Source organism: Harpia harpyja, chromosome 1, assembly GCF_026419915.1.
Source record: "Harpia harpyja isolate bHarHar1 chromosome 1, bHarHar1 primary haplotype, whole genome shotgun sequence".
NCBI classification, from domain to species: Eukaryota; Metazoa; Chordata; class Aves; order Accipitriformes; family Accipitridae; genus Harpia; species Harpia harpyja.
In genome coordinates, this window is record NC_068940.1 from 86,674,742 (window position 1) to 86,697,979 (window position 23,238).

The 23,238-nt window shown below is 38.7% G+C and overlaps 2 protein-coding genes across 3 annotated transcripts in view; both read left to right on the forward strand.

Moving 5' to 3' along the window:
- The window catches only part of LOC128149021 (macrophage mannose receptor 1-like), a 34,882-nt gene extending 13,701 nt beyond the window's left edge, over nt 1-21,181 (forward strand). Inside the window, exons 12-29 of the mRNA XM_052803685.1 lie at nt 301-428; nt 1,747-1,834; nt 2,437-2,581; nt 4,902-4,937; nt 5,038-5,201; nt 5,702-5,769; nt 6,664-6,764; nt 7,111-7,250; nt 8,449-8,563; nt 9,220-9,401; nt 10,056-10,158; nt 11,659-11,888; nt 13,865-14,030; nt 15,452-15,598; nt 16,633-16,749; nt 18,073-18,240; nt 19,794-19,823; nt 20,228-21,181. Of these exons, the coding sequence (XP_052659645.1) occupies nt 301-428; nt 1,747-1,834; nt 2,437-2,581; nt 4,902-4,937; nt 5,038-5,201; nt 5,702-5,769; nt 6,664-6,764; nt 7,111-7,250; nt 8,449-8,563; nt 9,220-9,401; nt 10,056-10,158; nt 11,659-11,888; nt 13,865-14,030; nt 15,452-15,598; nt 16,633-16,749; nt 18,073-18,240; nt 19,794-19,823; nt 20,228-20,472 (2,373 nt within the window). The 3' untranslated portion in view covers nt 20,473-21,181. The remainder of the gene's footprint in view (nt 1-300; nt 429-1,746; nt 1,835-2,436; nt 2,582-4,901; nt 4,938-5,037; nt 5,202-5,701; nt 5,770-6,663; nt 6,765-7,110; nt 7,251-8,448; nt 8,564-9,219; nt 9,402-10,055; nt 10,159-11,658; nt 11,889-13,864; nt 14,031-15,451; nt 15,599-16,632; nt 16,750-18,072; nt 18,241-19,793; nt 19,824-20,227) is intronic.
- Nucleotides 21,182-22,933: 1,752 nt separating this feature from the next.
- The window catches only part of LOC128149002 (macrophage mannose receptor 1-like), a 34,495-nt gene continuing 34,190 nt past the window's right edge, over nt 22,934-23,238 (forward strand). For both annotated transcript variants that reach the window (XM_052803631.1, XM_052803653.1), the window contains exon 1: nt 22,934-23,092. In XM_052803631.1, the coding sequence (XP_052659591.1) occupies nt 23,023-23,092 (70 nt within the window). In that variant the 5' untranslated portion in view covers nt 22,934-23,022. The remainder of the gene's footprint in view (nt 23,093-23,238) is intronic.

The following is a 23,238-nucleotide window of genomic DNA, read 5'->3' on the forward strand; positions in this document are numbered from 1 at the left end:
AAAGTCCCAATTAAGTTAGAAACTATTTTTTCTTCTCTGTACATTGTGATACCTTTTGCTCTTCTCGGACACCTATGCTACTCTTGCCTTATTTTAAAATAGAGGATGCTAAGAAAAAAATACTTACGCTTTATATTAACAATGTTTAATATTACAGGTCCTGACAGACATTATGTTGTCTCACTCAAGAACAAAGGGGTGCTAAAGTGATACTGATTTTAATTACATAGGCAATTATATGTTTTTATATGCCAAACTTTGCACATTTAGTAATTTATTTTTACTTTTTTTTCTCAACAGTTTTTTGTGAGAGAGGGAAACCAAAAGAAGTCTTGGTTTGAGGCTGAAGAATTCTGTAGAGAAATAGGAGGAAATCTGGTCACAATCAATACAAGAGAAGATCAGATTTTATTATGGCAATTAGCATCGTGAGTACTTGCACAACAATTCTTTTTCATGTTCATGCTATTTTACATAAGAATTCCTTCAAAATATATCTGGAGCTGGGCAAGTGAGTGAATAAACACAATCAAATTTTAAATTAAAATGGAAATTTTTCATCTGGAAATATCATCCTGAAACATTGCTTAAAAAAAAAAAATCTTGAATATTTCAAAGCATCTTTGATATTTTTGAAATTTTCATAACAGGTTTTTATCAAGACTGTTCTCCAGATCTGATCAACTTTGTTCATTTTAGTCCCTCTCCCAAAAGGGAGACAATAAAGTGTTCAGCTCCAACTGTGCCTTTTTCTAACTAGCTGAAATTCATATTTTAATCGATGTGTCCAAAAAACCCCTTGAGTTAATGTGTAATGTAAACCAAAATGCAAGGAATTAATGTGGAAATTTCTGACCATAAACTGAAGACTCCTGAAATCAAACAGGAATTAATTTTAATTAATTTTTGCTGGCAATGTAGATGCCATGTCTTGCCCACAATGTAGAAATTATGCCATTATTTTCCCCAAAATTAGGCCACTACATTCTGATTGTATTCCGTAATGTCAAGACATCCCAATGGTACATAACGTATAGCTATTTAACTAAAACTGTTTCACATAGTGGTGAAACCAGGTTTAATTTCTCAAATGGAATTAAAATTGCCATATAGAAAAGTCTTTGAGATCTCACCCTTCTTCATTTTATTATTTTTCGGTATTGTGAGATGCTGAACATGTTTTTACTTCCCTGTTAAGTCTCTTTGCTTTATACTATGAAATCTTTGCAGGGGGAAATCTTCATGTTATGTAGAGAATGAAATAAGACTCTATTTTATCTGGTCCATAGGTACGATAAGATAAATAGTGTGAACTATTAAATAAACTACATAGGAAGTGCCAAGAAGCAACTCAAATCTGTTGAAAAACAATTGTCATTATTTTTCATTAGTTAAATTGTGTTATAGCTCTCTACTGATGTTTTACTTTTGCTAAAGCCTCTGTCCGTGAACTCCTGCTACAGCGAAGAGCTGTGTTGCAGCCACAAGGATGGGAGCCTGAGCTAGCTCTGTGCCACATCACTTGTCCTTTAACTTACATTCAAATATGGCAAGTCTTGTCCCACCACAGAGCACTATCAAACCCCTTGATGGAGTGCAGGCGGTGAGCCTGGCTATGGGCCAACAGTGAAGGAGCAGCTACTAATTCAGATGTGACAGCAAGCAGCATGTTTCTATGCTTTCCAACATTTATATCATGACCCCACTTTCTACACTCACGTGTCTATATTGTATGGTTTATTTTAGGGATAAAGGACTACACACTCAGGCTTTCTGGATCGGTTTGTTTCTCTTAAATCCTGATGAAGGATTTGCCTGGATTGATGGTTCCCCTGTGAGTACTTATTTCCTGGATATTAATTGACTTTCTGCCCTTTAGAATATATACTTTTTCATCTTTTTATGCCTTTTTTCCAATCTCTTTAAACCTTCGGCAGGTGCGTAGCAGTCCTTTATCCATCAGCTGAACAGCTGCAGTGCTCAGTGACGGTGCTGTCCTAACACACTAATGGAAGTACAAAATTGCCTGTTTCATCCCTGGTACCATGTTATATCCCATCATCCACAGTCCATGCTCTTAGATCTTCACAGCATCCCAGACCAGGCACTGCTGTTTGTCAGTACAGAGAAGTCAGGCCGCCATCTTTCATAAAGCAAGATAAATACAACTCCCTCCACCCCATCAGTTTTTCCTCCATCAGAGACATGCTTTTCTCTACTGTGTAATCTTTACACCTTCTCCAGGGAGCACTGGTGAAAGTGAGCTGGTCTGGTCAGCATGACTTTCACAGCTCTCTCAGACCTATCTGAACTCCTATTGATCCCATAAACAAGGCACTTGAGATGATGAGATCCTGAAATTGTGTTATAATGGCAATCTCAATTACTTCCACTCAGCTCAAATCACATAGTAATTGGGATGTATTTCCAACCCAGGTAATTTATGAGAACTGGGATGAAGATGAACCCAACAACCATGAAGAACTTGAACATTGTGTTATGTTTAATAGATCACCCCAAATGCGCTGGAACGACTTGCGCTGTGAACATTTACTTAATTGGATTTGTGAAACAAAAAAAGGTATGATTACTTTCCTATTTAATTGGACAGATCAATCCAAGTTCAAAAACAAATTGTATGGATTTAAACAAATTGAAAAGAAGAAAGATACTGGGAATTGTTCATTTTAAAACCAGCTGCAGTGAAGGCAACATATAAAGCAAGAGGAATGAATCGAGATCTTTCAATTGTACTCGGATGCAGGAAGTTAAAGAAGTCCCTATTACTTTATCTCTGGCTTTATCTCTTCTGCCATGGGTTGAATAAAATTGCAAGGCTAAGGTACTTATCTCCTCTCCTTTCACCCCTTCCCTGTATTTCTACCTGCTCCAGGCTTACCCAGGCAGGGTAAGAGCTGAGGATGCAGGACACTAGAGTTCTCTGTACAAAAGAGAAAAAAGCTTTGCTTCCCGCTGTGAAACGAATAATGGGAACCAAAGAGAGGGATCAGTTGCTATAGGAGCCGGCAACTCTGAAAAAGAGATCAAAAGTAAAGGCTGGTGTAGCCTTGAAGAACCCCTGCATCCACTAGCTTTGCCTGGGAAGCAGGGCCTTAACGCCAGGTCTTCTGCACCTGGTGCCAGGCCATGAAATGGACCTGATGGACATGTTTTGGGGTGCCTGCCAGAGGGAAACAGGGTCTTCATGGGCTGAGGACCCTGGCTGAAAACTGATAATGAAAGGACTTTTTTTGCTTACTCGGTCCTACTTTTTTACATCCCTGCTTCCTGGCTGTAAACTGAATACTTGTCTGCATCTCTATAGAGCAGGAGATTCTTAAAAGCTTCTTGAAATGAAAAGAAAGTTGGACACGCACAGGGAACTAGTAGCAGGCACAACAGGGAGGGGAGGGGAGAAGCCGTTATATAAAAAACACTGAGTATATCTAATATTTGATGACTCTGCCAAAAAACCATTACCCTGGAACACCGAATAAGGCACCATGCTAACATTGAAAAATTGCTTAACTGAAAAGGAAGAATCACTGTTCCCTTGTGGGTAGATTAGTCATACAAACGCACCATCAAAACACTGACTTCTGCATACCAGCTCGAAGCAGTACATCCTGTGCAGCCGTTTCTGGTGCGCTGGGCACGCCGCTTTGTACAGATGTGGCTCTCTGCTCTTCGTGAGATTACCGAGTTCAGAGTTCAGAAACCATGACATAAAGACTCTGATCAGTTTATCTTGATCCTAGGTGACCTTTCAAAAGTAAAAAAAATAAAAGAATTAGATGTTGTTATTGTGAATCTAGATTAGCTGATGATCAACCCGAGAGGAGAGATGCTCAGCTGTTAATTCCCTCATGTTCAGACACATATTTACTTAAAATACTCCATTTTTTTGGAAAAACAAGGAATGTCATAGTTATGTTAGGATTAAAAAATAAAATCAAAATGAGGTGAATTACGTAAATTCATCATGAAGATATCTGAATTATTTTAGTTCTATTCTTCCCTAAATACTTAAGAAGAAAATGTTTAAAAGCTCCCAACAGAAGAATTTTAATTGCTTTTTCATGTTTGCTTATTTCTCATCTAAACTGTTCCTGTCATTCCTTTAATAATGTGTTCCTCTCCATCAAACCACAGAAGAAATGGAGAAAGCTAAGAGCAGAATTAGTAGTTTTTGTGAAGAATGAAATAACAGGCATCCAAATGAAAGCAGAGCTACCTTTGAGGGACTATAGCTGGCTCTGGGAATAGCAACAGATTAATTGCTTCCTCCTGGTTCATCCTGTAATCAGAAACTTGGGTTTGGTATCTACTGGCTCTCCAGGACTCTCAAAAACAGATTTTCCTAGTAAAAGCCTAAGCCATTAAGATAGGAGGAATGCATCGAGACACTGGAAATCATGTGTGGTATTAACAAAATACCAGCGTTAATGCTTTCAGTACTTGTGAATGGTTTACTACTATGTAGGTAAGTCTGAGAACTTAATATATTAGCTGGATTATGTTGGTTGGCTCTAGTCCCATGAATATAAAAAAAAATTATTAATAGCATGCCAAGTAAAAATACTAAAAAAATTTTCAAACTGATGTAAGTTTCATCTACAAAGTATTTACTGCACATCCTGGATTGTTTAATACAGTGCTTTTGGAGATACGTATATATATATGCTAGTTATATATTTTTCACTAGATAAATGTTTCTAAATTATACATATTTTTAAAATTAATCTAGTGGTATGTACTCTAAAATATTGAAAATGCATTAGGTAATTCATAGTTCAGGGGTTTTTTCTTTATTATACAAAGCATTTGCAACTACATAAAGCAAATCTCTCGGAATTTTTTTGTATTTGGAATGTTGCTCATGATGATCTTTTGTTTTACAGGTACACTGCTAAAACCTGAACCAAACTACAAACTTGGTAGGATTTTTTTCTCTTTCAAAGAAAAGTTTACTATATAGTTTTCAGACTTTGTACAGACCAGATATGAATGTAATATATGTGATTCTTTATCTTTCAGAATATCAAGCCACCAGTGATGGATGGATTGTGTATGAAGATAAGCAGTACTATTTCAGCAAAGAGCGTGTCCATATGGAAGAAGCACGGAGAATCTGTCAGAAGAACTTTGCAGATCTTGTTGTCATTGAGAATGAAAGCAAAAGACAATTTCTATGGAAATATGTAAGCACTGAGCCTATTAATTATAATTGATTTCTGAAGCAGAGCAGCTGATAAAATAAAGGGAACAGCCTATTTACGTAGGCTATTGTCCTACATTACTTATTTATATAACAATATATTTGTTCAGAACCTGTAAAGAAATTACTATTGCTTTTAGTAGGTAGGGGAAAAAGGCATGCAAATGTTAAATATGCAGCAAAGGACAGTTCAAGCCCACGTTGCTTCTCTCTTCCAAGATACATAGTGTTCAGCACAGTGATTATTGCTTTCCTGTCCAGTGGGTTCCTCACTCCAGATGTTCCCCATATCCCTGTTGCCTGCTTGAAACCTGGTCTGAACCTACAATGCTCTTGTCTGAGGCTCATATTGGGTGGGGGGTGGGGGGGGTGGGGGGAGAAATGCTAAAAAATAAAATCACAGGCATGGTTAATGGGCTTCCAGATTTTTGCTTGATGTTGAGGAACTGTTTAGTGCTTAACTGTTAATCACTTTTGGTTTAGATTTACACAAAACTCAGAGTGGAATCATATTTCATTGGCTTAGTTGTCAGCTTTGATCAGAAATTCAGGTGAGTAAAGGAAAACTGGTAACGGACAACAAATGATGGTAATTTTGTCGCGCTCTATGGGAGCATTTCTGTGTGCTTTCATTTTACAAGTTAGTAACTGTTGTGCAACTGACCTCTGGATAGTTTTCAGGAGATGTCTCAGATCAGAAGTGTTAAGTTCTTCTATATTTAAGCAAGCAATGTGTTTTCCTTCCAAATCTGGGAGAGCAAAGCCAATAGAAGTTCATGGCTAAGATTCATTTCACTTAATTTCACTTTCTCTCTCACGCTGAAAGAACTGAGTTAAACAGCCAAGCAACCCTTCATAGGTAGTGAGGAGAAGCAGCTAATTTTAGGATGTTATTCACCTGATCCGCTTTAGACATCAAGCTTAGGATGAGATTAACGCTGCCCAGATCTCCAACGGCTACAGAGAAAGCCCAGGAGGTTTTGATAACATGTGGATGTGGTTCAAGGTATGTGGGCTGGAAGCAAGAAGTGTAAGCAACATCTCACCCAACAGCTTTCTGAAATTGCTGGTAGGGAACCTGTTTTAGAAATCTGTTTGCAGAAGGCTTCCAGGAGGACACCTTACTGGGATGAGAGGGAAGTCCGTGCACTGGTGAGATCTTGGGGTTTCAGACTTGTCCAGACCATAAGAAGCCTTCCCTTCGAGTATGACATTGTTTATCCAAGCTCTGGCAAAATGAGACACTGATGGGACTTGAACGTGATAGTACTAAACAGATGAGAAGCAGCGGTAATGCTGCGGATATGTCCTCTCCAATATATGTAGAGCCTTTGCCTTCTGGTCACTGCTAATACCTTGCTCAGCCCTTTACCTAAACAGACCTTGTAACTAAATGACTGCTGGAGACATCTGTCTGGCAGCCTCTGTCCTCTTGTTTCTTTCAGCTGGCTGGATGAGACCCCAGTGAACTATGTTGCCTGGGCTCCGAATGAACCCAATTTTGCAAATAATGATGAAAACTGTGTGATAATGTCAAAAGACTTTGGTGAGTAAAATAGCAACAAGAAATATTTGGTTGAAAAATTAGCATCAAAATCCAAAAAGTTTGCTACATATTTAAAGTTGAGGCTACCCTGCAAATAGGCAGTTGAACAATACTGACGGTTTTTCATAACAAGTATGCTGAGGTTTAAAACCACACCATCACTATATGGAGACAAACTTACCGCAGAGGAAGGGGGAGTTTATTTGGGTAAATGTGTACATGGCAGCTGTTTCACCTGCTTCTGGAAGGTTTCATTTGGGCTTTATGAATACTGTTTGGGGCTGACTGCTGTAATGGTGGTACGAGAGTTTCAGACAGTGATTCTCTGTATTCCACTTATTTACAGGCTTTTGGAAAGATGCAAGCTGTGCTGTGAAAAATGCCTTCATCTGTGAAAGGCACAATTCAACTTACTCAGGATTTGCTCCTACCGTACTTGCACCTCTGGGAGGATGTCCTGAAACTTGGCTTTTGTTTAACAATAAGGTGCAGAAACAAATCTCAGCTGTATTTAGCAGATTTGCTATAGGTAGAGAAAACAACTATCCCTTTTATGTCACTATATAAATTCTCTCACTTTATACACCAGTTTATTAAGTGGTATTCTAAATAGCAGTGCAGTTCAATTTTCATGTTGGCCAGTCCATATCTAAATCTCAGAAAAGGTGAATTTGAATGTTTTAAGTTAAAATTCTTGTAAATGTCCATGTGCCTTTAGCCATAGTTACTTTTTCAGTTTCTAGAGTTTTCTGTTTATTTTAGACATACTTACTGCAGGGAAATCCTGTTCCGTTGTCCTTATCTGTAAGTGTAAGCCCCTTTTCTGAGTAACATGGAGATGAAAAAATGAAAGGTCACACTTCTCATATGTAATCGGCTATCACAACAACTCATCTTAAGTAAAGTAACACACAGAGCAATAAATGTCAAATCCAATATAGAAAACAAGCAAGCATTGTTTTTTTGCTAAGTTAAGCAAAAGTACACCTGGCCATATGAACTTAAAAAACCCCAGCCAGCAAATGAAAACCACAAATCAATCCCACAGTGCAATCAATAGGAAAGGTTTTTATGCATTCAAAGGGCATAAAAAGGGAGAAGCATCATATGCCAGTTAAAAACCACGCCTTTTGCCCCTCAGAACATACACAACCACCACAACAATTTTTTACACTGGTATTCAGGAAAAATCCCCATGGGATACTAATACACAGTACAAAAGAACACTTCCTGACGCTGTTCTGCTCATGCTGAGTGCTCACAAAAGCTCAGGCTTCAGCACTAAGTTTGTGGTATATAATTGAAAGAACTTGACCTGAGAGATGGCTGCCCCAAATTATGTTCCCAATGAGGAAATTGTTTCAGTCTCTCAAAAATTCTACTTTTCAGTAACGTGACCTGAAATCTCTATCCATGCACCTTGGATGTCTACTTAATTCCTCAAAAGCTTTTGGAGGCTGCCCGCCCTTGCTCAGCCCTAACCTTGGACAGCCCACAGGTTTGTAAGTGCTGCACACACATCCCCGTGATTAGCTGGGTCTCCTTCTTGCTGGCTGAACGCATTCGCATTTCAGCAGATCTGCTGGTGTTTATATGCAGGGACTAGAACTGAATTAATCAAAACCAATGGTTTTAAGACTCTTTGACATCTGAAATTTTGTCTAATCCTTTACTCTCCCCACAGTGTTACAAAATATTTGGATCTAGAGAAGAAGAGAGACTGACTTGGCACTCTGCAAGAAGTGCTTGTATAGAATTAGGGGGAAATTTGGCCTCGATACACAATGAGCAAGTGCAAGGTATGACATCTGAACCTTTTGGCACTAAGTATGAAGCCAGTGGATTTCCCCATCCAGTGACAAGGCCAAGCTAGCCTCCAGATCTAAATAGCATCACCTATGAAGGAAGACCTGGAGCTGCTTGATCCAGACAGAATTCTGGAGTGAGATATTGTGACACTTCCCATCTCTTGGTAAAAAAGTCATGTGGAAGGAACAGAATAATCTGTTCTCCATGGCCTTGGAAGATGGGATAAATAGTAATAGTTCATAGTAATGAAATGCCCACAGATATTCAAGTTAGACAGTAAACACACATCCATCAGAAATCACATGTGCAGTTGATGCTACCTTGGGGAAGACTGATTAATCCTTTTGAAGTCCCTTCTAGCCCTAACTTCTGTAATATTTCCAAGAAGTCTATATCATTTTTATCTAAAAAACTTTTCCTTTTGTTTTTTTTTTAAATGAAATCAAACTGTTTCAGTTCAATTACCCATTGTAATTTTTCTCTTTTACCATTAACTTATAGTCTAACAATACTGAACTTGATATTTCTAATATTTTTAAAAGTTGATTAGTTGTTTTATTTGGAATTTGGTTTACATGGAATTTGAAGAAAGGCAACTCCTCAGCTACTTTCTTTCTCTGATCCTTTTTTTTTTTTTCTTTAATAGCCTTCTTTACCTTCCACCTAAAGGATGTTGCCAGTGAAACATGGATTGGACTGAATGACATTAACAGTGAGGACACATATCTTTGGACAGATGGAAGCATTTTTGACTATTCAAAGTGGGCAAGACGATTTCCATTTAGAGATAAATACATAGAAGTTGACTGGAAGTATATTACAATACAGGTAAACAGAAAAAAAATTGGAAAATGTGTAACTTGGATAACATACTCAAGTTTAGAGTAACCAGCCTGACTTCTATCTCAGCTAGGATCCTATATTTCAATGGCTTAAAGTAGAAGGTGACTGAATATTTCAGAGATCAAGTTTTTAAAGCTGTACCCAGAGATTAATAGGCCTGTTTAGAGTCTACAGCTACTGTCATTCCTTTGCAGAATTCTCAAACTGCAGAAAAGGAGTGCTGTGTTATAATTACTGCTAGAATTAATTCGAATTATTAGAATTATTAGATTTTACTGAAAATATTCAGTATTACTAGCAATTTGTTATATTGTTTCTACTTGTACAGCATAAATCCAAATGAAAGTTCAACAAATTCAGTACCGATTACCATAAACTACATAGTAAAAATACCTTTGGTGCACTCCAAGAAATTTTAATAAACTGACAAAAGTTCTTGAAGTAATCTCCCATGGAAAGTACATTTGCTTAAGATATATAATATAACATGTTTAATTTCCAAGAAACAATAAATGAAAACAAGAGCCAGAAAATTAGAAAAGAAAGCTATTAACTTTGTCTCCTCAAACCTATTTCTATTATTTTGTCAGACATTTTGCACTTTATCAGCTATAATTTTCTTTTTTAATTTTTCCCTAGACTGACTGTATTGCAATGACGAAAAGATCTGTAGATGAAGCAGGGTACTGGGAAAACACTGACTGCCAGCATAAAAAAAGCTATATATGTCAGATGGACAGCAGTAAGTTTTCTTTTTCACCTTCTTTGTTGGAAGACATTTACTGAACAATCTGACCATATGAGTCCTCAGTTGGCTGTGCCTGTAGCAGCCAGGGTGAGGGAAGCAGGGCTACTTTCCCAGCTCAGGAATTCCAGACACAAAACCCGCTCTGTGATAAGGATTATAGCAAAGTTTTGGCTTTACGTCCTCTCCCCTACCAGCATACTCACCAACACTCACAGAGGCTGACTTCGCCTATCCTGCAGACATCTACACTTAAATAAGTTGCCTGCACATGGCAAGTAGATACTTTGAAGGCAGGATTCACCTGCCTCATAGTGAGGCAAATGCCCAAAACAGGTTGTTAGAAAAGCTGTGCCTTCCAAACGCCTTTTTTCTCTATTGACAGAAAAGTTTCGCCATCTGTGCTTTATCCAACTAGCACAGATATAGGTATCTGAATCAGGTTATTTTGCAAATGCAAATACAAAGCATAAAGACAAATCCGTTGGTGACCTCCACCATAGGTGTATTAGCTAGACAGACAACACACTAAAGGATGCTTCCCCACCCTCACCCCCACATCTAACCCCCGCCTCACTAAAAACCCTCACACACACTCCACTGGGAAGTTGACTAAGGTCAGTCAAACTGGTTAGTTTGCTCATCAGTCTCTAGCAATGCTTTTATATCACAAGACCAGCAATACTCAGAAGGGCAAAAGTTCTAGTTTTCATCGTGTGTCCTCAGGGTGGGAGGCACATCCGGAGCACAGCTACACTGCAGAGTCTGCAGGAATAGAAACAGGGAACTGCTAAGCAGCAAGTAAAAATACATGAAGAAGCCACAGCTGGGCCAGATGTTTCACAGCCTGATCCCGTGCGATTGCAGAAAGCTGCATGGGGGCATCACTAGCAAAAATAATTGCCAGGGTGTTCTCTACACTGACTGAACACGAAAGCAGTTTTTGTCCTTTTTTCTGTCCCCATCACTAGCTCTAGGTCTTTGTCTTCCAATTCTGCATGTATCATTTAAGGTACAACTACAGTTTCCTTTTTCACTTCATCCTACATGGGAAAGAAGTAGCAGCAGAGTCACAAACTTTGCTGATAATGAAATTCACCCCTATTTTGAGATTGAAGTGGTGTGGAGATCCTGCACTGTACTTGTGCATGGGAGGTATTTTACCCACACTGCGGGAGGGGGACCTAGAGAGCTCTGGGGGGAGAATCACCATGTGACCAGTATTCACATCATTTCATCTGGTGCAGTATATGTTTATAGGTATGCACAGTTCATACTCCTAATCTCTGAATACAGTATTTACACTATAGTTAAAAATAATTCCAAGTTACCGTTAGAATATGTCTCCTGTGTTTTAAATAAGAAATGCTTTTATTTGATGCTTGTGCTGCCACGCTATATTCATCTGTTACTCAAAAGTAATACTGCTATTCAGGCAGCTAGTAATTTTTCACTGTTTTCTCCCCTTCCTCTCAAATTTGTACCTCTTTCCTACAGAGCCTGAACTGCTTCATTCCACAACTGCTCCAGATTCTGATTTCATCCATTATGGTAACAGCAGCTATTTAGTCATTCCTTCTAAAATGAATTGGGAGGAAGCAAGAAAAGCCTGCAAGGAGAAATCTTCAGAGCTTGCCAGCATTTTTGATTATTACAGTAATATATTCCTGTTGCTGCAGGCAGCACAATATGGAGAGCCCTTATGGATTGGGCTCAACAGCAATGTGGTAAGATTAATAAATTGATAGGTGGTGCAGTTAAATGCTATGACTGGATTACTATCAGCAGGGAGAATCGTAGCATGAACAGATTTAGGAACCTGGGACTGGTGGACAACACTCACTTCATTTAACTTTATCCATCTTAAATCATTAAACTCCATCTCAGGCAATGGAGAAGGATGGGAACCTCTGACGGTGCTGGCCTTTCTTTACTAACTCTATGGAAATCTTTGACAGTTAGGTCAAACTACCTGGTTAACTTTTAGATGGCCATTTTTAGGAGAGGTGAATTCTACTCAATGCGACCAACAGGGTCATTAAAGCTAGTGCCTCATGATCATTGGCAGCTGTAGCTTTTTCATTACTTTTTGGTTCAGAAGGGTTCACAGGATATATACCACATGCCTCTGAACACCCTCCTTGTTACACCTGCTAAATCCCAAAGATTAAAAGCAGTAAAAGCTACACTGTACCAGAAGAAGGGAATATGGAGATCCAGGTCCACCACTGTGTAAGGGAAAACTCAAGTGAGCATCAGTCTTATTAGCTCTGTGACTGTGTCAAAATGAGCTTCGGCTTCTAGTGAATATGCAGTTGCTCATTGCACTTAACTATCAAGTTTCCATTGCATTGTTCTTTGAGCTGACTAAACTACCTTGACAATAAGAAAGAGCTCTTCAATCAGCAATCATCTTCTTAGCTAGTGATTGTTTTTACTAACTGTGATTCCACACTGATATATAACATAGCAAAACATGTCTGAAATTCAGTATCCCTAGGGAGAACTTACAATAAATGTTGTGTAAAAATAGAATTTCTGATTATACGAAGGAGCAGCACTTTGATAAAGCCTCTTACAAGGCTACAACATCTGAGACAATGAACGTGTTGCTGAACAATATGTATTTCCATGATTCTAACAGTGCCTCTCCCTACCAGACAAAATGCTTGGTCTTAGAATATGTAAGTGATTGGTAGTCACCAACCTTGACATGAATCCTCCCACTTGCACAAGTCCAGGGGACATCTCTATACAAACCAACATAATAGTGTTTCAGTCCACTTGATATCAAAGTTGGTTGTCTTTACAGTCATAGAAACATGGTTTAGAAAGCAGTTAAAATTCCATTATGACCACATTTGGATCACCAGACATGTTCTCCTGGCCCTTATAAATGACCGGGCCCTGCTGCTGCAGAGTGAAGCTCTGTGGTTCCTCCTGTTCCCCAGGCAGCGATCTTGCCCTGATGGTGCCGAGCTCAGGAGGGGTTTGCGTACCTGGCCTCTTGACACATCTAGACACTAGAGTGGGATCACATTTTATCCCTCAGTTCTTAATGTCAGCAATATACTGTCTGGGTTTGTTCCCTTTTGCTTGTAATGATTCTGATTCTTCCTGGAAAAAAAAACCACGTGGTGGTGGTGGGGAAAACTAAACAAAGCAAAGACTCAAGACTTCCTGCTCCTCCATATTTCTCTCTTGCTCCTAACAAACTAATAATTTTCTCAGATTTTTCATAGTGATAGCTGCAGTTTACTTCTGAATGGGTCTCCTCAAAACTCTACTTGAGCTTATGGTCCTTGTTTGACAGCCACCCTCTGAGACCCACTTCCACCTGAGCTTTCTACAGGTTTCATGTTCCTGTGGTCATGCTGCTCTTCATGGTGACCTGACTCCTCTGGGACGGTGATTCCACCTCACAACGTTGCCCGACAAGGGACTGAGCACCAGCAGTACCCAGGAAGCACCATTTAGCCTTCAAAACACATTCATGGGCTGTTGCAGCATGGGAGGCATACTGCTGTGTCTTACTTTTATGGTGCTGAGTCCCGATTCAATTAATGTTTTAACAGTACTAGCACAGATATACAAACTGAGCTTTATATATCACTGTGAAAATGTGCATTTGTATAAATCCACTTACCTGAAACAGCAGATGAGAGTGTAGAAAAATTACATTAAATGTCTGTTTCAATTTCAGAGTTATGGCTATTACAGATGGACTGATAAAAGGAAATTAAACTTTTCTAAGTGGTACTATGGAGAACCAAAAGAGAAAATAGCCTGTGTCTATCTAGAGCTCCATGGGACCTGGAAAACAGCACCTTGTAATGAAAAACATTTTCCTGTCTGCAAAAAATCTGAGGGTAAGCTATGATGATGACTTTTGGTTTTATGGCAGAAACCTTGCTGGATCTGCTTTGACCGAAATACAAATTTCTGAGTATATATTAAGGAGTAATAAGCTTGAGCATGTAATGTCAAAACCTTTATTTTATATGAACAATGTTTTATTTTGATGGAGTTGTCATTCACCAGCCAGGATACTGCCATTTCACTAGACTGGGGTGATAACTGCTGTAGGAGTTATCCTACATCACAGGCAGACAGAACGTAGAGTCTGTGGGAGTGCTAAACATTTCACTTTGAGTCTAGAAGGTGAAACTGTTTGCTGACAGGGATTTTATGGGAAGGGGTGTAATCAATAAAGTCCACTGAGTATAAAATAAATGTTGTTCCTTCAACATAAGCAGTGTTCATAAAGTGGTTACAGCTTCACTGTTACTAGATTCTAAAAACTGGAGAAAGGAGGAAGTTTCTGGTTATTCATGCAGCAGTCTGGTGGCTGCTGCTAATATATTATGGTGTTGGGAAAAAAAGAGTCTGTTATGGGCCCAAATAAAAGTTCATACTTCATAGTGATTCTATGGGTGTCCCTGAGGCATACTAAAAATTAAAAGCTACAGGCAAACTTTAGGATGGGACTGAACTTTTTTGCTTTCTCATTTGTATTAGAGCAATTGCTGTTAGCTCTAGTGACACCGAGTTAATGGAAATTCTGAGTTTCTTTTGATCTGTTTTTGTGTAGTTTTTCTTTAACTTCTTCTCCAGGCCATGCTCTGAACTTCAACTCTATTCATTTACAACTTTTGTTTTAAAAATGCATGTACTAACTGACAATGTTACTGTTTCTTTCCATAATGTCATTGCTTGCAGGAAAATGAAAGGCTCCTACTCAAATATTCAATGCCCTTCAGATTATTCCATGCATTGTCAGAGTTAAAGCTGTTCAGAAATTTTATGTAAGGATTACTATCTTGAGGAAAATATTAAATGGGAAATTTCCACAGTAAACTATGATTTAGATGATATTTCATTTACAATCAAATTATTATTTGAACCTCCTGAAGGTCTGGAAGTTTTCTGGCTTTTCTTTTTCTGCTTTTTACTGTATCTTTTATTTATACAACTTTGTTGGTTATAACAAAATAAACTAGAACCAAAAAACCTTGAACACTCGAATATCCTTGAGACAGTCCAAGTTTGATTTAGTTGGTAGCACAGAAGAGCGCAGGCTCACATTTAATCATTCAGCTGCGACTGAGCAGCTCTGCTCCTCATTGTCACTCTTGACATAGTTACTGATAATTCTGGCACTGTGTGCCATAGAATATTTTAAGTACTTTTAAGAAAGGTTGGTGGTTTTTTTTTTAAAAACTTGATTTCATATCTGAAGACCTGCAATCCCTACTGAATTAAAGCATCCATAATATCTCATTTCTTTTAGACATACTTCCTCCTGATCCCCCACAGGATATTGGAAAATGTCCTGAATCTGATCACATATCTTGGATTCCTTTCCGAAGCCACTGCTATAATTTCAATGACAATGAAATGAGCTGGGCTCAGTCTGTGACTCAGTGCGTTCAATCAGGTAATTATTATTTTTACCCAAAGATAGGATTTCAGTTTTGACATTAAAAAAAATCACTTAGAAAAAGTATTGAAAACTAATGCTGCAAAATCTACACATATCAAAAAAAGGAAATCAATGTCTCATTTTTCACCATTGATGCTGTTTGCTTCTCAGTTATGTTGAAATTAAGGTGATCAATTTTCTGTGTTGTATTTTTTCCAGCTGTGCTTTTTTCTTGTTATATTTCTTCATTCACAGACTTTCTCTTTTTAGTAAGATTTTAAAATGGGTTAACTTCTTTCCAGCCTTATCCCTTCTTTTCCATATATCTCCCTAAGATGGGGTGTGTGGTCCGAGAGGGGCTGTGTTCTGCCTGAGAGTCCTCGCTCTGCCAGCGCGGCTCCCTGGCAGCGAGCAGAGCCAGGGGAGGGCAAATGCTTCCCTCCCCTGACTTGGAGGCATCTGGTCCTGGCCAAGACCATGAGCTGCTCCTTGGCCCTCTTCCACCTATGCTGCTGAATCATCAGCTACCTCATCCATGCTTCAGGAGGCTGTGAAAGAGAAAGGGAAGCACTATACTGCCCCAAAGAAATAAGTCCTTTTGTTTCATATCTTTTTAGATCCTTTAGCCCTTTTGCTCCACGACCATTGACAGAAAAATTAATACTTAAGTTTGAATTGCAAATTTGTTTGCTGCGCAGTATTACATGCTACATAATATCCTGTCAAATCCATGAAGAATAAGTAATCACCCATAGTACCTTTAAAAAATATTATCCAATCACTTGAAAAGAATGTGCTCTTTGCTTAGTGTTTCAAAATCATCATCTTCACTGGGCTTTCCCACTTTTCATTTTGGACAACATCACTCACAGTCTGAGCTGTTCCCCTGCAGCTAAACACTACTTTCTGGTCTCTCTTTGAATCCTTGCTTACTCTCTACCAGCAGGAGAGGTTTTATTATTAACCTTATCCTGTATCAAAGGCTCTAACTACCACTGACTTCTAAGGCAGGAGATACCTCCCATCATCTTCTGTTCGTTTTCTTATAGGTGGTACATTGGCTTCTGTAGAAGATCTGGCTGAATCAAACTTTTTAGTAGAACATGCAGACTTATACACAAGCAAGACAAGTGGCTTTTGGATAGGAATATACAGAAATGTAAATGGTAACTATTTTAATTTCTCTATATAATCATAAATAAACTTCATTAAATGGACAGAAATACGATTAAGATACATTGTTGTTTTTAAGTAACTAATCAAAGTACAGTAGAAACTAGTTAAAACCAGAAAGATAGATTAATATAAAAATTCTTGGAAGTTGATGGTTCTATCCAGTAGGTGTGAAAGGCTGTGGAAAAGAAATTTTCTTGGCTTCAGTTATGGGTCTTGGGTATTGCACGGGTCCACCAAAGGGATGCCAGCCTGGGGACTGCCTCAACTCAAATATCTTCTAGTTTATATCTGGTTCAGTAGCAGAAGTATGCAGAGGTGATAGGGATATGTCTTGAGAGGCACAACACAGAAGATACTGTTCTTTGAGAAAGCAGGATGTAACATGTAATTTCAGCTATCCGTACCTGGGGCAACATGGGGCCTCGTTTCTAAATTCAGATGATCCAGGACTTGCTGCAATTGATGATAATTTTGCACAGCTGCTTACGGCTGAGCATAACCAAGACTTCACAAAGGACCAAAGCAAATGACATGTATCCATCCCTCTGACCTCAGCCCTCTCTGAGGACATGTCTCCTATTCCTGGTCTGTGAGAAAGCATTCCCCCCCCCCCATTTGCTCTGTGCCCCAGTGGGAAACATGTCCCGGCTGGCTCTCATCTTCTCATGGCTGGGAAGCACCCACATGGGAGTTGTAGTTGTCCAGACGGAGCCCACAACATCGAGCTTCTCTATCTCTGTATGGAGAAAAATAGGCAGCTGGCTGCCAGAAAAAGACTCCAGTGGAAAACATGCATCTGGAAGAAAACAACACTAGTGTCAATCCACAATCCGTCAGAAAAGATTTTTTTTTTATTCATTTTAACTCATTGATACTTCAAATTTTTCATTTCAGAGGTTATGCAAAAAAGAAATGTTTTAATTTTAACTAAGTGTATGTTTAAGCTTTACAGTAAAAGTTGCTTGATTTTCAATGAGAAATAATAATTTAGAAAAGAAAAAAAAACAACCTAGCTTTATTTGTTTTTCTGTTTGAAACTTTAGTCCCCTGGACAAAAATATGGGGATGTGCAAACTAAAACGAAGTTATGATTAGCGAATCTGCAAATCATAATTTGGAAAAGCAATTATATTGTTTTTAAGAAGAGACTCAGAAGAAATAAAATGCATTAGAAAATAACCACAGAGGGAATTTTTGAAGAAACTGGTATTGCTCTATTAGGCTAAAGTAAAAAAAAAAAAAAGAAAGGCTAATAGTAGTGAAAATTTTTGATGTGGAACTATTAGTATTGCTATTAACATTTGCAACATTAGGGCAGCTGCTTTGGCAAGACAACAGTGCCTTAGATTTTGTCAACTGGGGTGAAGGACAGCCCTCGGAGGATCAGCTTGATTACTGCGTGGAGTTGTCTGTGTTCTCTGGCTACTGGAGTATCCTTCCTTGCACTTCCCAAAAGGGTTTTATTTGTAAGAAACCAAAGAGTAAGTGACTACTTTAATATTTGCTCTTGACATTTATGGTTTTATTTCAGCAGTAATAACACAATATGGTCATTACAAAAGACCGACATAAAATGCTGTATTTACAGACTTTTCCCTACCACCTGTTTCAGCATTCAGACAAAAATAATATGAATATATAGAGTTATCCTTTTTTTGGTCTGGCCTGTTCATGTTTTATTGCTTCATAACGTCCAATTTTCTTGCATTCTGTGATGAATATTCAATTAATAACTAAAGATGACCAATATTTTCTGGAAAATTTTTAAACTCCTTTGTCATTTTGCTCCCTTCAACACACACATGTATTTTCCCCCTAACATTCATATTGCCTTTCTATGGAACAAGAATTGTTGCATCAATAATGTGCTTTTCTTCCTCTTGCTGTACTATGATACATGCTGTTTCAGTAAGGGATGGATGAAGCAATTCCATTTAAATAATAACAGGACAGAAGCATGATCCGGAGCGCGTATAGTGACCTTTGAAAATAGTAGAAGTGTTTCGGTTAGCATTTTGGTTTTTTTTAATATTGTGTTTCTGTGTAACAGAGCACCATCTGGTCAGGAAGCAGAAATATCAGAATACTGTGAGCCAAGCAGCCATGTGGTATTTTGGAGTTTAACTGTTAATGCTGCAAAAAAAAGTACGATTTCCTGCCCTGTTTCGCAACCCCAAGGTTCAGGATGTTTCCGAGGTTCTGGCCTTTCCCCTCGCAGAGCAATGCTGCAGCTGGGGGGGGGGGGGGGGGGGGGAAGCGGCGGGACACGGTCGTAGTGGCGTCAGAGCATTTTCCGAAAAGGAAAATTCTCCTTTTAGGGCGACTCCTCAGTTTCTTTGGGTAGTCAGAGCGATGAGTTAATGCTTCGTTACCTGCGCTCCCGCTCCAGCCGCCCGGCTCCCGCCGCTCCGGCCCCCCGCCGCGGTCCCCCGCCGCGGTCCCCCCCGCAGTTCCCCCCGGGCCGGCGCTGGCACCCCGCGCGGCGTGGAGAAACCCGAGCTTGCGGACGGCGCCCTCTGTGCCCAGCCGGGGAAAACGGCGGGAGAAAGCTCGAGTTTATGGGCGTAATTAGCGGCGCAAACGAATACGGTGAATTAAAATCTGCCAGGTCTCCAAGGAGTCGTGTGCGGTACCGGAAAAGCGTGGAAGTGCCCTCAGCGTTTGGGCAGGCTGTCCCCCGTGTCCGCAGGCCTGCAGACCTAGTGAAGAGGGCGAGATTTATTAACCGGGGGACAAGGGGGAGTCCATCTGAAACGGCCAGAAACTACCTGTGCTCGGAGGTTCTCCGGTTATTAAAAAGGAAGCGGGAAGGGGGCTTTAGTGTGCAAACCACCGCAGTTTTATTACACTGAACATCAGGCTAAAAATCAATCATGCCTTTTCATCTCCGTTAATTTAGCAAATGTGTTTGCAGGAGAAGTGATGAGGCAACCTTGATGCACAGGTTAACAGACCTTTTGCTAACATGAACCTGTCAGGATGAAAATGTGACCTTTTTAGATTTTGACTAAACATTTGTCTTTATCTTTGACAGCTATTCTGAAAGCAGCTGCAAACATGGAAGGTAGGATTTATTTTTCCTTCCCAATAGTTTGAAAGAGACATGAAAAGAAATACTTGGGGTTTTTTTTATTAATTAGTATTTACTATTTATTTGCCTTTTATATATTTATTTATATGAGCTTAATTTACTTAACTGCCATTTAATTCATTCCCAGCACAATTTACCAGTACCTACGAGACGCTTTGGGCATCCCAGGATAACTAAATGCTTTGGTAAACTGATCACCCCCTCTTTGCTCCTTCTTTTGCATGCTAAGATCTATGAGGGGGACTGACACAGAGACATTATGATAGATTTTCCCCCTGGTAGTTAAGGGGGAAATTAGACCATTAGTTTTCAGTATTCTTCATATTTATTTACGGCTACAGTACACCCACTTCTATTTGCTTTTTATTTATTTACAGATGCCAAAAAGGACAAAGCTCATGGTCGCATGAATACGTGGATACTACTTACTCTAGTCCTCATCGTTTTATTAGGGATGGGCTGCATGATTTATTTCTTATTCAAGATCAAAACTCAACGTGAGACTGAAAGAGAGGCGAGGCGGCGCAGCAGACTGCTAGAATACAGCCATGTCCTAACTGGAAAGGATGATGAAAATGATTCTACCAATGACAAAGAAAAAAATGAACACAGTGTCGTCTAATAGGATAACACAGCCAAACTATATGGTTAAGCTTAAAAAAAAATCTAGCTGCAACAAAGCAAATCTTAGCAAAAGTTACATGCACCTAATAGACACTATGAACTAAAATTAGCAATTATTCCTTTGGTAAGAATTAAGAGCTATTGCTCTATGCTCTTCAAGAAATAGTCTCAGGACTAAGACAGTACTGTATAGAATGGCTAATTAAACAAGCACAAAAAATAACAGAACTAGTGGGAATTTAGATTTAAAAGCTATGGACTAACACCCTAGTGTTCTCTCTTTTTAGAGATTTGTGGCAGCAGCACATACAGAGTCAAGTGCAGACATATAGCGAGCACTCTCTTTGCAGAGCACTCAGCCCCAAAGCCTGCACTTTGAGAATGTATCTCACCATAACATACTGAAGCGTCCATACTGTTAGTCAAGTAAAATGGTGTTTGGAATAAAGACAGATATACATGAATTGTTTTTCGCCATTATTGCCCGTCTTACACTCTTTACACAAGTATCTTCCTTGCCATATCATTATAAGTGAAATGCAAATACTTGTCCTTCATTCATGGCTTCAACTTGGATTTTGCAAAACAAGTAAATCTTTGCAAACACTCAGGCATATTCTGTCTTTGAATGGTTTGTATCAATTATGAATATGAGACTATATCAATAAAGGACCTATATATGACAAAATAAGACTTCAGTGTTTAATTAGCATGCAGAGGTGTTAAACAGTTTGGTGATCTAATGAGTCAATTACCTTAAGAGAGAGGCTAACAGGAGGAAACACAGAAATATGAACAAGGCATATGACTAAGAAGAAACATAAATAAATTATAAAATAAAGTGGATGCCAAATAAAGCTGGAAGAATCCATTCCTGGTTTTATTTCACTTGATTGCTCATTTTAGGACATCTTTTCATACTGTCCTCCAACTCTCTGATAAATGGACTGACATCTGGGCACTGTATCCATGCTACAGGCCAGTAAGGCAGTGGGGCACACCACACTGTCTTGGCAGTGAAATGCTACAGAGGTTTACTGTGCTGTTTAAGTTTTCTAGGAATTCTATGTTGTCTATGACAGGCTGAAGAAAGAAAAGAAAAAGATCTCAAGGATCTCTGGGTAAAACAGACCCGTAGTGCATAAGAACTGTACAGGAGAGGTCATTGGGAAGGAGAGATTCACATGACATTGGATTGCTGGTTTGTAGATACTGCAATCAAACAAAACATATTGCAGAGGATAGGGAATGAAGGGCATTCTGTACTCAAACTACTTTTACTGACAGTCCCCTTGATCTTACACCCGTTTTTTTCCTTCATGTAAGTTACAACAATACCGATATTTATCTTTTTTGTAAATACTGACACTGAATTGGATTCAGTGCTGTTTGATGACTAACGATAAAGGCAAGGCAAATCAAAAGAATAAACAGATGGAAAAAAACCTTAAATAGTATTATTTATAATATTGATGGTTGATATTGGTAACACAGCTCTGAAGACCCTATACTTTATAACTGGGTTTCTTCTCTCACATTGTGATGTTTTGCCCTTGCAGAATATACTGTGAGATTTGTCTTCATAACAAAGCCACGAAAAATGAGAGAAAATTCTAAGGGTAATTTCTGCTGAATATCTTTTCTCCTTTTCCTTCAAAACAAATGAGGGATTTTGCATCATAGCTGAAGTTGATTTCCACTTACTAAAGGGCTGGAGCTCATTTGTACTGTTTGAAAATATTCCTCTTTCCTTGTCTCATTTACACTTGGTACAAGGAAAGAATTATTAAGTATTAAAATTCATTTGTACTTTAGGGATTAAAAAATTTTGAAAGGCAGTTTTGTTGTCAAAATCTCTCATTAACAGAAAGATTTGTAAAGATTCTGCTAATTTATATTGGTTCTCCTGAGATAAATTCACATGAAATAATAGCACAGTAGTTTTACCAGCTGATAAATCGGAGAAGATGAAAGCCAAGTGTATACATAGTGCCCAGTTTGTCAAGTTACTAAGCAAAATTAAATCATCCCATCCTGGTTAATTTTTCACACTGAAATAAGTCAACATTGTTCCATGCATCAAATTAAATGAATATATCTTTTGTAGCAGTGAAGACCTATCTGGCCAAGAAATTAGCATTTTTTTTTTTTTTGAGTTTCCCAGGTAAGTATGTATGAGATTTAAAGTATATCCATTTAAAGTGTACTCCCTGCTTCTTTGTCTTTGAGGGTCATGACTTTACAATCCTGGAGCAGAACCAAGAAAGTTAAAAATTATTCAGCGAAATGATGTTGAACGTTCAAACTTTGCCACTTGCATTCGAATGGATAGAAACGTCACTTTCAGATGCAAAGTTTGAATTTTGTAGTTGTTTATAGATTTCAAAATACCACATGTGACAGGATATTTCCTTATTTAGAGCCCAGAGTTTTCTCTTTCAACTAAAACTCTCCAAAACTGAGAAGGACCCAATGCCAACTGCTTCCTTAAGGACTTCTACTGCAGCAATTAATTTCAGCTCATCTCTTTGTGAATAAGAAGAAAGAAATGAAATACTTGATTTTTTCTACAGTCTTAGTTTTCCTCTCTTTCATTCATACTGCTTTTCAGACACTTGGTGAGTCTTTTTTTTTTTTTTTTATCCCTTGCAAAAGTGGATGTGAAAGTGGGCATTTTTGTTGTCTTGCTTATTTCTCAGGCTCCTTAAGATTTTCACGCAGCTTGACTACCCTGCATTTCATATTCATCCTAACTGGAGTGGTC